Source organism: Phascolarctos cinereus, unplaced genomic scaffold (assembly GCF_003287225.1).
Source record: "Phascolarctos cinereus isolate Bilbo 61053 unplaced genomic scaffold, phaCin_HiC Scaffold_726;HRSCAF=1367, whole genome shotgun sequence".
In the NCBI taxonomy this organism is placed as follows: Eukaryota; Metazoa; Chordata; class Mammalia; order Diprotodontia; family Phascolarctidae; genus Phascolarctos; species Phascolarctos cinereus.
In genome coordinates, this window is record NW_027556098.1 from 254,491,363 (window position 1) to 254,505,702 (window position 14,340).

Consider the following 14,340-nt stretch of genomic DNA (forward strand, 5'->3'; position numbering starts at 1 on the left):
CAGATATCCCTAGATCTTTTACTTTCTCATTCTTCTCTTCTTTCACCTCTCCATTCTACTTCTTTTCTCAGGGAGAGGAAGCTTCTTTTGGGGAAAGTTCCATTTTGGGAGGAGGCATGAATTTCCATGTTGTTTCATTTATTGATGCTGATGAGTGATAGGAGCAAAATACATATCTGTTAATTGGGTTGTATGGGAATATGCTGAAGGATTACAACAAAAAGCATATCCCTACATACCCAATCACCAGGTACATATTGTGTTGGCCTTTATGACTCATTTATGACCCATTCCCACCCACTACAATGATTTCTTTCTCCTTCCATGGAACTCTATTTTCTGCCTTCACCATTAATTTGGCTCTTTATCATATTACAGCCTTGTGACTTCTATTATATTATCATTGAAGAAAGTGAGGCTCAAATAGGCTAGGCAAATTGCCTATAGTCACCCAACTAGTAAATAGTACTAGAGGTAGGATGTGAACCCAGCTTTTCCTGACTCTAAGTACAGGACTCTTTCAAGTATGCCATTCTGCACAGAACAAATCATTGAGGAAAGGAAAGAGGAAGGGACTGGCAAAGGGAGAAGGAAAAGAGGAAGTACGAAGGGAAGGAAAAGACAGAAAGGAGGAAAGCCAAGGGAAAGGGGGGAAAGGTAGAAGAAAATAAAAGGGAAGGGAAAGCAATTTTTTACTTTTTTATTTCTATGGGATCAAACCACACAGAAACAGGAAATAGGCACTGAGAAAAATTCTTTATTTATCTGTTTGGCTACATATGCAGAATGGTGTGGAGAACTTGAGTAGGTATTTATTCAAGCCAAAAAAAAAAAAAGCTTTTCTTCAGTTTCTTGCATCTTGTTTGGGACCCTAATTCTCGATGACTAATTGAATTCTCTGTGCTCCATAGCTCCTATAGTCAGTCTCCTCAGCACAGTAGGGCCACAGTAATCAGGCAGGGGATGGGCATGAATGGGCTTCTTGCACAAAAAGCCTTTTCTCAAAGATTGACATAGTATCAAACTTTACCAGACTAGCTTCTTCATTGTCCTTACTAATAAAGAGCCTTTAGCCACTTGGTAGGATATGTACCTTATACTTGTGATAAGCTGTTTCCATTAGGTATCTCATTAGTATCCCTTTGCTACCTGAAAAGCAATCAGCAAAAGAGCCTTTTTTTTTTTAACAAAATAGCACCAATAAATGAGAGGTATAGATGTACTCTTCTGACAATAACACTACTTTCCTCAAATGATGACTTTTGGTTTTTTAATGTTCATTCATATTAAACACCTCTCCCTTAAAAATCAATGGTACAGTCAACATTTTTTTTATTTCTAGCTCATTTTGAACTGCCCAGGTAAAAGAAATGTTATGATTAATCAAAATTCTTGATTCCAAATGTTTCCTTAGCCCCTACAGCAGAATCCCTTCACATAAACCTTCTCTATTGCATTGTTATTTATTCATGACTCAAGTTGAGGGCAAACTTTGAACTCCCACAATGTTGTATTCTCCACTACAAGTACACCACCATCTAGGAAAAGGCATGGGGGGGGGGGAACCAATAACAACAACAACAACAACATGAAACCATGTTATCATTTTACCTTTAATGGAAAAGTTACCAGCAGTTTTGGTACAAATTCATATACAAAAATTCCCTCAAAGCTGAGGGTAAATATTTTCTTTAAGAGATACACACACATGAAAATTAATACCTGTACAAAAATAAACTCTGAATGAGCAATTAAAAAGGGGGAAACCAGTCTATTTAGCTGCACAGATGTATAATAAGGAGATTAGAGTCTGTTGAACCATGGATTTATCCCATTGAAGGGGATGATTTTACTTTGGAAGAGAGAGCCTGCTTGAAGCGTCTCTTGAGATCCTGCATGTTGGGAGATTTAGGCCGGGGAATGAGAGATGATCTCCTCTTTTCCCCACTGAGGCTGTGAAGTTTGCTAACCTCTTTGCAGAGATGCTGAAAAACATCACAGACATCTTCATAGTTTTCACTGGTTGAAATTTCAAGAAACACACTGCCCAGCTCATTTGCCAGTTGGATGCCATCATTAGTCTGCACCTGTCGGGCATGAAGAAGATCCCCTTTGTTCCCCACGATAATGATGGGAGTCTTGGAGTTGGGGTGAAGCCTTCGGATGTGCTGGTAAAGTGGTCGGATTGACTGGTAACTGCTGTAGTCTGTGATGGAATACACCAGCAGAAAACCCTCTGCCCATTGTACACATCTGAGAGGGAATCCAGTACCTGGACAAAGTCATCTTGGACCTTCAAGAGATAAAAGTGAGACTGTGCATAAGGGAATACTCCATTAAAAAAAAAAAACAACCTAAAAAGACTACCTATCAATTTTTTGGGAAAAAAACTGAAAAAGAAAAAAATCACATTCTAGAACATCTTGTGAATTTGAAACAGCTTCCCCCAAAAGGGGCTTCTGACACAGATAATCAGATTCTCAGCCTTGAGACATACTTCTTTATATAAGATGCAAGGGTTTACTGTTTTACACATACACATATACACAAAATTTAATTATGGCAGACAAAGAGGGATTCAGTTAAGATCTTTCAAATAAGCACAGATTAATTTTTTTAAGTAAAATTTTATTTTTAAGAAGCAGTTTAAAATAACTTCCCAAGAGCCAGAGCATTCAAGGAAATGAATATCTAATCCTGAACCCAATAAGTAATTGTTGAGGGTGCACTCCTGAGAAGGATGCAGAAACACACATTAATTCTGTTTCCTCCACACACTTTCTAAAAATGATGGTAATTATTCATTTGTTAATAAAGTTACATTCCTTATTCTCTGCCAAGAGTTGATTTGATTTGCAATTAGTAAAGCACTGTTAAAAGTTCTTACAAGACCCAAACTCTGCATGATGCCAGCTGTAGCAATTAAGACTTCTGTAGCCTGTTGTTGAGTGAAGTGTTGCTACATTTGTGGATACAGAATCAATCATCTTAGTTCTTCTTCCTTTCCTGCACTGAAGAACTCAGTGATTTATTTACTCTAAAATCTCATAGAGAGGAGAAAAACCTCCCTCTTCTGCTCTTGCAAGGTGTTCTTCTGGCCTTTCAAAACCCATAGGAGCTTCAAGTACAAATGTCAGATTCACAGTTTAGCAAGTTGGGCTAACAGAATGCTAAATATTAAATACGGGGGAAGGGCCAACTAGCCAACTTCTCAAAAGCCTTGTTAGAAATGGGCCAGGCCTGCATCTCCACTGTACTCATCACCGAAAAATCTAGACCATAATAGAGTGCTTACTAATTAGCCAATGCAGGAAGAAACGCACCTGAATGCATCCTGGAGTATCTTGGATCTGTAAGGACAGTTGATCTCCTTCTACGTGAACAATCCTTGAATATAGTTTGCCTGTGTAAGAGGGAAAAAAAGGAGACTTTAAAAACTGCTGCCACCTAGAAAGGAAATAAAAAGCCATGGAAACTATGAGAGCTCCAAACGAGCATGAAATAATCCTAACCTGTATTGGGTTCATAATCTCCAATAAACCTCTTGGTCAGGAAGCGTACGATCATTGCTGAAAAAAAAAACGAATACAGTTATTTGGGATAGTAAGTAAAGGCTTAGGACAAGAGAGTTACAGTAGACACTCAAGGAAAGAGATCATAATTTTCCAGGAACCACTGGCCAGACACAGAAAGGAGAACAGAAGCAGAGAAAATCACTTTGCACCTTCAGCCTTTGTAGGAGAAAGGATACTTCTGCTTTTCCTTCCTGCCTCAGGCTGAATCTTGAAGAAGAATAAAGGAGATTCATAATTTACATGCTCCTAAGAGGAGCTTGGGTATTTCCAAATCACGACATCCCTTGAGCTTCTCTAAAAAACGGTAAATCTAAGCTTCAATGAGGTCCAGTGTATGCAGTCCTGGATCAATGAGAACTGGACTAGAGACTAGGGAACCAGGCAAGTAGAGGTAGTTCCAAGGCTGGCAGTGCGATTTCTGCTAACGGTGAAAAATATTCACCACTCTTTATTGTCCTCTCCGGACATTCCTCCCTTTTCCCCTCAATACTTGGGGGGGGGAAGGATCCCCTGGCGTAACGAAGTGCCAAGATCTGTAAATTTTCTTTTTGCCCGCATGCCACCCACCACCTTCAGATCCAGGGACACTCACCGCTCTTGCCCACGTTGCCTGAGCCCAGCACTGCCAGCTTAATGTCCTTCTGGAGCACGTAGTCAGAGGAAGACTCCGGAATGGGGGCGAGCAGAAAGTTCCCAGACATGCTTCTCTGGCGCATGGAGCGAGGGGCAGAGAGAAGAAGAAGGAAAAGACCGTGAGGAGCTAGAGTAAACACACAACACTTTACACCTTGGGGCAGTCAAACCCCGGCGAGTTTGGCTGGAGAAAGCAGCTCTGCCAGTGGGTAACTGGCCCTAGAGAGGAAATAGGGGGCAGCAGAAAAGAGGATTCCAAGTCCAGAGGTTAGGGAACCGACGTTGCGAAGGTGGCTCTTGCTGCTGCAGCTACTGCCAGAGCTGGGAGCCAGGTGCTTTTTAAAGGGCTAAGAGCTCCCGGCTAGAGGAGCCGCAGTCTCCAAGCCCCACCTCCTCCCCGCCCCTTCCCGGCTCTCGCTGGGGATATGGCCAGGGGGGCGACAGCAGTCATCGGGTGCGCACGCCCCCGCCTCTTGACGCGCTCTGCAGTCTGGCCGCAGCCATCAGGCGCCCCCGGCAGGTCTAGGAAGCACACAACAGCTGCTCTGCGGTTGCCCTCCCGCCCCCCACCCCTGTCCCCTGCTGATGAGCCCTCCTGCCTTCCCTCTTACCCTCCGCGGCCAGCTGCGCCTCCTGCGCCCAGGGAATGGAATCGAGAGATTGACACTGGAATAAGAATGCTTTGGAAGCGGCGGCAGCGCCAGTGCGGGTCCCAACGCTTGGCAGGAGACTACGCACTGGGGGGAGAAGGAAGCAGAGCCCCATAACCCCAATTTTCGGGAGAAAATAGAAAACTGCTGTTCCCTAATCCACCGGCATTGGAGTGTTTCCCTGTTTCTCCTCATTGCTCAGCCAGAATGGCTCTGGGTCACTAGGTCAGTGTGAGAGTCTGAGAATGAGAGGAAGGAGGAAAGAAATGAGAGATTTGACAGGAAAGGGAAGAAAGTGTTGCAATGCATCACAATGGATTGGGAACAGCAAGCAGATTCTTGCAGTGTGTTTACCCCCCCCCCAAAAAAAAGATCGATGAAAAACCATTAACTTTTTTTGACTAGACAATAGTATTTAGCTAAAGAAACTACAATCCAGTGTAAAAGAAGGCAATGTGACCTTGTAACTAACTCGAGATTATTTGTTTAGGGAGGAACCATACATAGTGCATAATCATTATTGCAACCTCATTCCCACCGTCATCGAGGAATATTTAGTGACCAATCTATTAACTGATGTCTCTGGCACTGACTCTGGCTTTCTCTCATTATTACTATTCTTTTAATTAGTCGTCATTTCCTAAGTTGTCCATCACTGTCTCAGAGTCATCCTTGATTCTTTCTTCCTCCCTCGGGGTTCACCCTCCCCATCGCTATCCATTCCACAGCGATCTCATCTGCTCTCATTTTATCTATACACAGAACACAGATAACTCCCAAATACCCAGCCCTAATCCCTCGCTGAATTTGTCTTGCTTCTTCAACTACCTGCTGACTGCTCCTATATGACTTCTCCAACTCAGCATGTTAAAACTGAGTTCATCACCTTCCCTCCTAAACACGTCCTTATTTCTGCTGATGGCATCACCTTTCATCCCATCATCCCAGCTTGAAACCTCAGTCATCTTTGGCTCTTCCCTCTCCTGCACACCCCTTTTTATCCTCCCCACCATTACCATACTAGCTAACATTTATATAGCATTTACTATGTTCCAAGCACTTTATAAATATAATCTCATTTGATCCTCACAAAGACCCTGAGGGGGTAGGTGCTATTATCATAGCCCTCATTATTATTTTCCCGTTTTACAGTGAAGGAAATTGATACAGAGGCTAAGTGACTTGCCCAGGGTCTCCCAGCTAGAAAGGGCCTCAAGCTAGATTTGAACTCAGGTCTTCCTGACTTCAAGCACAGTGTTCTATCCATTTTGCCACCAGCTGCCAGTTCAGGGCCATCTCCAGTCACCCTGATCTGTATCTTGCCGGTGGAGCCAGATAGCTCTAGAGGAAAAAGTTAAGGCTGGTGACTTTCCACAGACCTCCCCCACTTGAATCCATTTCACTTGCAAGTCATGGCATCACCTTCTCGATGCTGTGGTCCTCTTCAAGAACAAAGGACAAACAACAAGAAGTTCCTGAGGATTCTACCTCCTCAACATCCTTTATATCTCATCAGCTTTAGCATGAACTGTTGTAATTAGTTTCCTCGTTGGTTTGCTGCTTCCAGTATCCCTCCCACTCAATCAATCCATAGGCACCAAAAGAATTGAACAAACAGATTTGGCCATGTCATTTCCCTGATCAAATATCTCCATTGGCTTCCTATTGTGAATAGGATTTAACATAATCTTTCCTAACCTGATTCCAACCTACCTTTCCAATGTTATCTCTCATTACTCCCTTACACTCCCTCTATATCACAGCCAAACTGGACAACTAGCTATTACTCAAAAATGTATTAATCTCCCATCTCTGTGCTTACAGGCTGGCTTTTTGTCAGCTTTCTAAAATGAACTCTTCCCTCAACTTCACCTTTCAAAATCCTTCTCTTTCTTCCAAGCTCATTTCAGGTGCTAACTTTTCCATGAAGCTTTCCCTGAGTGCTCCAACTAGAAGTATTCTCTCCTGCCTCAAGTTTTCTTAGAGCCCTTTTCTCCTATGGCCTCATTATACTCTGTCTTTTCTTAGACTTACCTGCATACATATTAGAATCCTCAAATTTATTTGAATTGGAGTTGTTTGTGTTCCTCTCATACAGTACACCTGTCTCAGAACCCAGCGTCCTGAAGATAGTCCCTCCTTACCTCCACCTCTTAGAATCCCTCCTCTCTTTCAAGCTTATGCTCAAGCACCCCCTTCTACATAAAACCTTTTCTCTTCCCCAGGACTGCTAGTGTCTTCTTCCCCAAATTACCATGTATCTATTGTCTATGTATTTTGTATATTCCTATAAATGTTCAAGTTTGTCTCCCCGCAATAGAATGTAAACTTCTAGAGGCCAAGGGATGTTTCATTTTTTTCCTTTGTATTGTCAGTCACTGGCACAAGGCCTTGCACGTAGTGGATGGTTGATAAATGCTTGTCAATTGATTGATATTTTATGTCCCTAGCTAGACTGTAGGACAGAGTGTTGAGCCTGGAATCAGGAAGACCTGAATCCAAATCTGACCCGACATGTTCACTAGCTGTGTGACCCTGTGCAAGTCACTTAACCTCATTTACCTCAGTTTCCTCATCTGTAAAATGAGCTGGAGAAGGAAATGGCAAGCAACTCTAGTAGCTTTGCCAAGAAAAACCCAAAAAGGGCACACAAAGAGTCAGACACAACTGAACAACAACAACAACGGAGCTAGACTTTAAATCCCTTCCAGGTAGAGTTTGTGTGGGGGGAAAAGAGCCGTGGCCAACAAACCTGCATCTGAGTGCTGCTGACTCAGCTTCTCAAAAGCTATGTAATTAGGGACAAGTCATTTCACTAATCTAAGCCTCAGTTTCCTCATTTGCATGAAGAGATTAATAATATCTGCAGTATCTGCTTCCTAAACTCAAGTCCTACTTTGATGCCTCATTGTGATGTGAAGGTGATGCTGGATTCTTGAAACAGTTCACAAGCTCTGACAGGTCCTGTCAAGGTTTACATGCTGAGCTTCCAAAGCTAAAATGGACTGTATATATGTCATGTGAAAACCAGCCTCATCACCAGGAGATGAAAAATTCATGAAATCATCCACTAAGGGTGTCACTGTCCATGGAACGAATACTCATACTACTGAAAAAATGAATCTCTTTTTTTAAAAGTATTGAAATAATCCAATGCTACCCACCTCACAGATGGTAAAGCATTGTATACCTATAAACTTTTGATTATGTTTGCAATACACAAGCCTCCATAAAGTCCTAATTCAGTGCCTCATAGTGACATAAGTGTGCCCTGGGTTGAATCTGTTGTCTGAGAATGTTCTAAGTAAGTCTATAGGGTCTTATCATTTGATACTTCATGATGAATTCTTTGATCTGAGCCAAAAAATATAAAATTTCCCCCAGTCTTGTGTTGCCCCCTTCTGATTCCATAGTGGTAGTGGCAAAAAAGGGAGACGAAATGTTAAATAAACAAAACAAAACCCAACAATTTTTACACCATCTATTATGTATTGTTGAGTCATTTCTGTTGTGTCTTACTTTTCGTGACCCCTTTTGGTGTTTTCTTGGCAGAGATACTGGAGTGGTTTGCCATTCCCTTCTCCAGCTCATTTTACCAATGAGGAACTGAAATAAACAGTTAAGTGACTTGCCCGAGGTCACACAGCTAGTAAGAGTCTGAGGCCAAATTTGAACTCACGAGGATGAGTCTTCCTGATTCCAGGTGCTCTATCCATTGCTGCACCTTGTTGCCCAGATTGTCCATAAATATTTATTTAGTTGAGAGTACTCTAAATGTGAGATCCTTCACTGAAAACCAATGTACTGACTTCCAATACTATTGGAAGAACTGAAGCATGTTAATATTGCAGTTTTCATGATAAATGAATGCAGAAGACAAAAGGAAGTTGCAGTTGAATGGAATGATAGTTATAACATCTCTTTAGCGTTTAAGTGGGAGAGTGACATCCTCAGAACTTTGTTTAGTTAGTATCAATTTGGTAGCTATGTGGAAGGTCATTGGAAAGGGAAGAAATTTGGAAGCAGGGAGACCACTTAGGAAATCTGCTGTAGTAGGACAAGTAAGGCTCCTTTAATTCAAACCCTCATCATTCAAGCCCACCTTTCTGCTTCTGGGCAGTGGAAGGTCACAATTCTGCACAGGCTGGAACGTTGATATTATGGACAGGCCAGCATGGGCTGAAATGGAAGAAATCTTGACCCTTAAGGAAACTAGAAACATTTATCTTTTGTAAGGTGACAAGGAATTCTTTCCTTAATAAAGGAAAAAATGTAATCACTGTAAAAAAAATAACATCTCCTTAGAGAGGCAAAGAAAGGAATTTGTTTCATTATGTTCCCAAAGAAACATCATCATCACCATCATCATCATCATCATCATAGCAAACATTTATATAGCACTTTGGAGTTCACAAAGAGTTTTGCATATAATATCTCATTTGATCCTTACAATAATCCCTCCACTTATTTTCAGCATTTTACAGATGAAAAAGCTGAAGATGAGAGGTTAAGACTTAACCATGGTCACACAGCTAGCCTGAGGTCATATTTGAACTCAGATCATTCTGACTCTAAATCTTGCACTTTTATTACTAAACCCCTTAACTACCTCATAAGTTGATAGGATACTTGGTCATCTTACCTCACAGTATGCGTGCAGAGAATAAGTAGATCATTGTTTAGATGGAACAAAGTTCAAAAGAAAGTATAAAGATGAAGAAAAAAAGATACTGTGGGCCATTACCAAAACTTTATGCTAACCTATTCAAATGAGCCATCTGTGTCAAAAAGAATCATAACTGGAAAAAGACAAAGACCTTAGTTACCACAATTTCCTGCAAAAATTTGATGTATGTAAAGCAATCACCACAACAAGGAGGTAAATCTAAAACCTGATTTGTATTTATTAGTAGTAATTTGGAGTGTTCTTTTATATATTTATTGTAGTTTACAATTCTTTTGATAATTATTTGCTCATAAACTCTGACCACTTATCTATTGTGAAATGGCTCTTTGTATTATATGTTTGTGTTCATTTCTTCTGGATATCAGACCCTTATCAAAGACATCTGATGCAAAAAAAATTCCCAATTGATGGTCTCCCTTATCCTATTGCGCTTTGTTCATGCAAAAAATTTCTGATTTCATATAATCAAAATAATCCATTTACAAAATAATCATTAAAACACTACAGATGAGGATGATAAAAAATATTTTATGAAGCAGTATTGCTTCATAAAACAGTGTAAATGAAACAAGCCTACCAGAAGCTTGGCACGAGAGCCAAATGAGCCATATCATCCCAAGAGCATTCATAGATGAAACTGGCAGGAGGACAAGGAATAGATGGAAAATAGAACAAATTTGTCAGGCTTTCTGTAATGATCTCCTTTCATCATTAGTACAACACATTTGTACCCTCACATCTCAATTCCAAATGTGTTATCTCTACATGAGGAATTTGAAATATCATTTAAGAAGATGAAGTTGAGAAAACCACACTAAGTACACACTGAGGAAATCCATGCTTCACACAACACTACCTCAAAAGCCTTTTAAGGGGTCATTGTATAAGTTGTCTTGGAGCTGTGAAGATACCCAGTGCTTTGATACTTCAATGGATCAGGGATTTTGTCTATGGAAGTAGTCCATCCAAAGATGCCAATCACCAGCCAGCCACACCTTCCCATTCTACGTGATTCTCGTCCATGTACTTCGCAGGGCATGTATTCCAAACTTCTCCAATATCTCTTTGCTTTGCATGAATAGAAATGCAGCAAGCCTGCTATCCATCATCCCATGTCCTCACTACACAATCAGCTTACCTCTTCTTTTCTCTAATAACATCCCTTAGCTACTTCTCCTGTACAACTCTTTGTTAACCTTTGCAACCTCCTTAGGCCTACTTGCATATCTTCATTGCCTTTTGGCTGATCCCTAATTTTAACTCTTTGGAGCCTACAATATAACTCACATCCAAAGAAGTGCCACCAGAAGATTTTTTTTTTTAAAGATAGTCTTGTGTTTCAGGGAGAAGCTTAGGGTTGTTTAAAAAGGACTTCACAATTTCCCAGAAGCAAACCAGTTTCTCTTCTTTTATTGAATAGGAAGGAGATACCAAGAGAAAAGAAAAAAAATCAAATTATTAATACCATTGATAGCCAGTAATAGCCAGGGATTCAAACCAACTTCTCTGTAGGCCACTAAAGGCAATGAAATCTAACTGTGAATTCTGGAAATTATAACTCCAGACACACAACATTGTTTTCTTCCTGTCCTGGGAGAAAGACTCTCAAAGGAGTGTGTGGACAGAAACAGAGGACATTGAGTTGAGGCTTCAAGGCAATGAGATTCAGTGTCAGTTTTGAAAAAAAGGGCAAACACAGAGACAATAGTGCTTTGGTGATTGGACAGAAAGAAGCCCCTTCTTGTATTTTGAAATATGAGTTCAATGACTGTCTGGCTGTTGTGAGCTTGGCTCCAGCAGCTGAGGCCTCAAGTTGAGAAAACAAAAATCTAATAGCTGTGGCTGAAGCATCTGTGTTGTCTCTCCTAGTGATCAATAAAAAGAAAATGAAGGTTTAACTTTCTCTCTCTGTCTCTCTCTCTCTCTCTCTCTCTCTCTCTCTCTCTGTCTCTCTCTCTCTCTCTCTCTCTCTCTCTCTTGGTCTGTCTCTCTGTCTGTCTCTCTGTCTCTCTGTCTCTCTCTCCCTCTCCTCTGCCTACAGATGACAGAGACTGACTTCCAAATTTCTCTATTTCTTTAAGCTATGTCTAATTCCTGGTTCTTTTTTCGTATACAAAACTACGAACCATCATAACTTCTCTTTGATTCTTGTCTGTTACTAACTGTGTACAGAGAAATTGCAATGAAAGCCAATAAATTACTTGTAGGTCACAGAATTAAATAGGACAGAGCTCTCAGCCTTGGTCTAAGATAGCTAGGGTTTTTTTTTTATCCCATCTTGGGGGTTCTTGGTTGTAATCCTGAGAGAATCTTATGGATTTGAATTTTGTCCATGAATTTGTGTGTAATTCTTGTGCAGGGGCCATGCTAATGTTTTCTGTATTGTTTCAATTTTTAGTATATGTGCAGCCAAAGTGGCAATTATTAAACACCTTTTAAAGCTCCTAAGTGGCAGGATAGATTAACTACATAACTCAGGTCCACTTAACCTAGATTGTTAAATTAATACATAAACAGACCAAGGGGATGAAAAGAGGTGAGTATTTAAGGCAAGTTAACTAACTCTCCACCTTTTGTTTACTTTCCCCTTGAAATTGGTGGTGCCTCATAGGGTCAGAATAAAGGGGATAGCTAAGGGTGAGTCACACTCCTGGACAGGATAAAGAATTGGGAAAGAATGAATAATACTATGTTACAAAAGTGTGGCTTAGAAGGGAATGAGGGGGGCATTTCTCTTCTTTTTGGTTTCTACTTATAATGCCAACTTGCCTGACAGCACCACTTAATGGTTACACCAATAAATGGTGATCTAGAAGATAATCCTACTGACCAAAAAACAATACCACAAGTTCATGAAACATGCCTTGCAACTGGATTTATTACAAGAGAAAGGCACGTGCAAGTGGGAACTCCTTATACCAAAGAGCCCAGCAATATAGGGAAAACCTTGGTATTTAGGTTACAAGGAAAAGAGAAAGTCATATGGGAAGGGAAAAGAACAAATCTCCCAAAGGAGAGGAGAAAAGTGATGGGAAAAGCAACATTCTTTTCCCTTGGGAACTGCTAAACCATGAAGATAGGCTGGTCTGCTTATCCACAAGGGTCCCAGCTGCACAAAATAGTTTCTCAGTCTGGCACAGACTGACTGGCACCTGTCTTGACTCCTGAGGTTACCCCGGGAGTCCAGCTTGGGGTGCAAACAACAAATTATGCCAGCTGGGTGTGTTTGGGAGGGGGGCTTCATGTTCAGTGCCTCCTGCACACTCCAGGTCCAGTATGTCTAGAAAATATGGCAACTCAAGAAGACAAGTTCAGGGAGCCCCTTAACAATCTGTAACTATTGATCCATGTGCCTACTTTCTCATCTTTGTAATTCAATTCAATAAACATTAAGTACCTATTATATTCAAGGAACTGTGCTAGGTGTAAGAAATACATGACCATTTTTCAAGTCTTTTAGTACCCTTGACCCAAAAGAGGGACTTGTCCCTGCCCTTAAGAAGCTTAAATTTGAGAGACAGCAAATAGAAACTGGGCCACTAATATGTACATAAGGATCCCAGTGCCACATATTGATTTGGTTTTAAAATGTAATGTGATCAGGGCAGCTAGGTGGCACAGTGGATAGAACTCTGGCCTTGGAATCAAGAGGATCTGAGCTCAAATCCAGCCTCAGACACTTGACACTTACTAGCTGTGTCACCCTGGGCAAGTCACTTAACCCAGACTGCCTCACCAAAAAGCCAAAAAAAAAAAGTAATGTGATCTATGTTTTATTGCATTTTTGTTTACTTTGTTAAATATTTTCCAGTTACATTTTAATCTGATGTGGGCTGCACTCAGGAGTGTTGGGTATGTTTGGCATCTCTCTTATAGCGGATAGAACACTGGACTTGGAGTCAGGATGACCTGGATTCAGATTCTACCTCTGATACTTACTAGCTTCATGATGGCGGGCAAATCACTTAATCTCCCTCAGGCTCAATATCCTCATCCTGAAGGTATCCATCTACCCAGAATTCCTGGGTGGTAAATCTCCCTATACCAATGCAAGTTGACACCTCCAATATAACTTAGAATCTAATTGAGTTGTGAGAGTACTTTGAAGTTAAATGACCTGCCAAGGGTCACATAGGCAATATGTGACTGAAGGGAGATTTGAATCCATGCTTTTTTAGCTTTGAGGCCAGTTCTCTACTATTACACCACACTGCCTCTCTCATGTGTGAAATGCAAGGGGAAATGACTCAGAACACTGTTGTGAGGATCAGATTAGTTAATATATGTCAAGTGCTTTGCAAAGCTTGAAGCACCCTATAAATGTCAGCCTTCATTATTGCATTTAGAAACTACTTAGTATTTTGAATAATCCCAAGCTACTCTTTGACACAAAATCTCTTCTTTTTAACATAAATGTTCTCTTCAGCGACATTGACTGATTGTGAATCTTAGAAAGCCCTAAACATCTGAAGAATCAGAAGTGCAGAATTTCAAAGACAGAAGGGGCTTGAGCAGCTGTTTAGTCCAACCTGTACCTGAAAAAGCAACCCAACTATCACACCTGACAGCTCATCATTCCACCACCTCTTAAAGACCTCCTATAAAGGGCAGCCTACTGCCTCCCAAGGCACCCATCTCACTTCTGGGTAACTAATTTTTTGGAAGCCTTTCCTGACATCAAGCTGAAAATCTTCTTTTTGTGAACTCCGCCCCTTGCTCTTGAGTCTACTCTCTGTGACCAAATGCATCCAAGTCTATCCCTCCTTCACATGACCATTTTTCAAGTCTTTTAGTA

The 14,340-nt window shown here is 40.9% G+C and overlaps 1 protein-coding gene and 1 non-coding gene across 2 annotated transcripts; both read right to left on the minus strand.

Annotated features, from left to right (window-relative positions):
* Positions 1–1,589: 1,589 nt before the first annotated feature.
* RASL11A (RAS like family 11 member A) lies at positions 1,590–4,568 on the minus strand. Its single transcript, XM_020997253.2, is given in 5 exon segments — positions 1,590–2,254; positions 2,257–2,293; positions 3,324–3,403; positions 3,513–3,569; positions 4,168–4,568. Coding segments are annotated over 5 exon segments (726 nt in total). The 5' UTR covers positions 4,292–4,568; the 3' UTR covers positions 1,590–1,826.
* A 7,290-nt stretch (positions 4,569–11,858) lies between these two features.
* LOC144454617 (U6 spliceosomal RNA) lies at positions 11,859–11,966 on the minus strand. The gene has a single exon (XR_013483132.1). It is a non-coding gene; the product is annotated as a U6 spliceosomal RNA (small nuclear RNA).
* Positions 11,967–14,340: the final 2,374 nt, after the last annotated feature.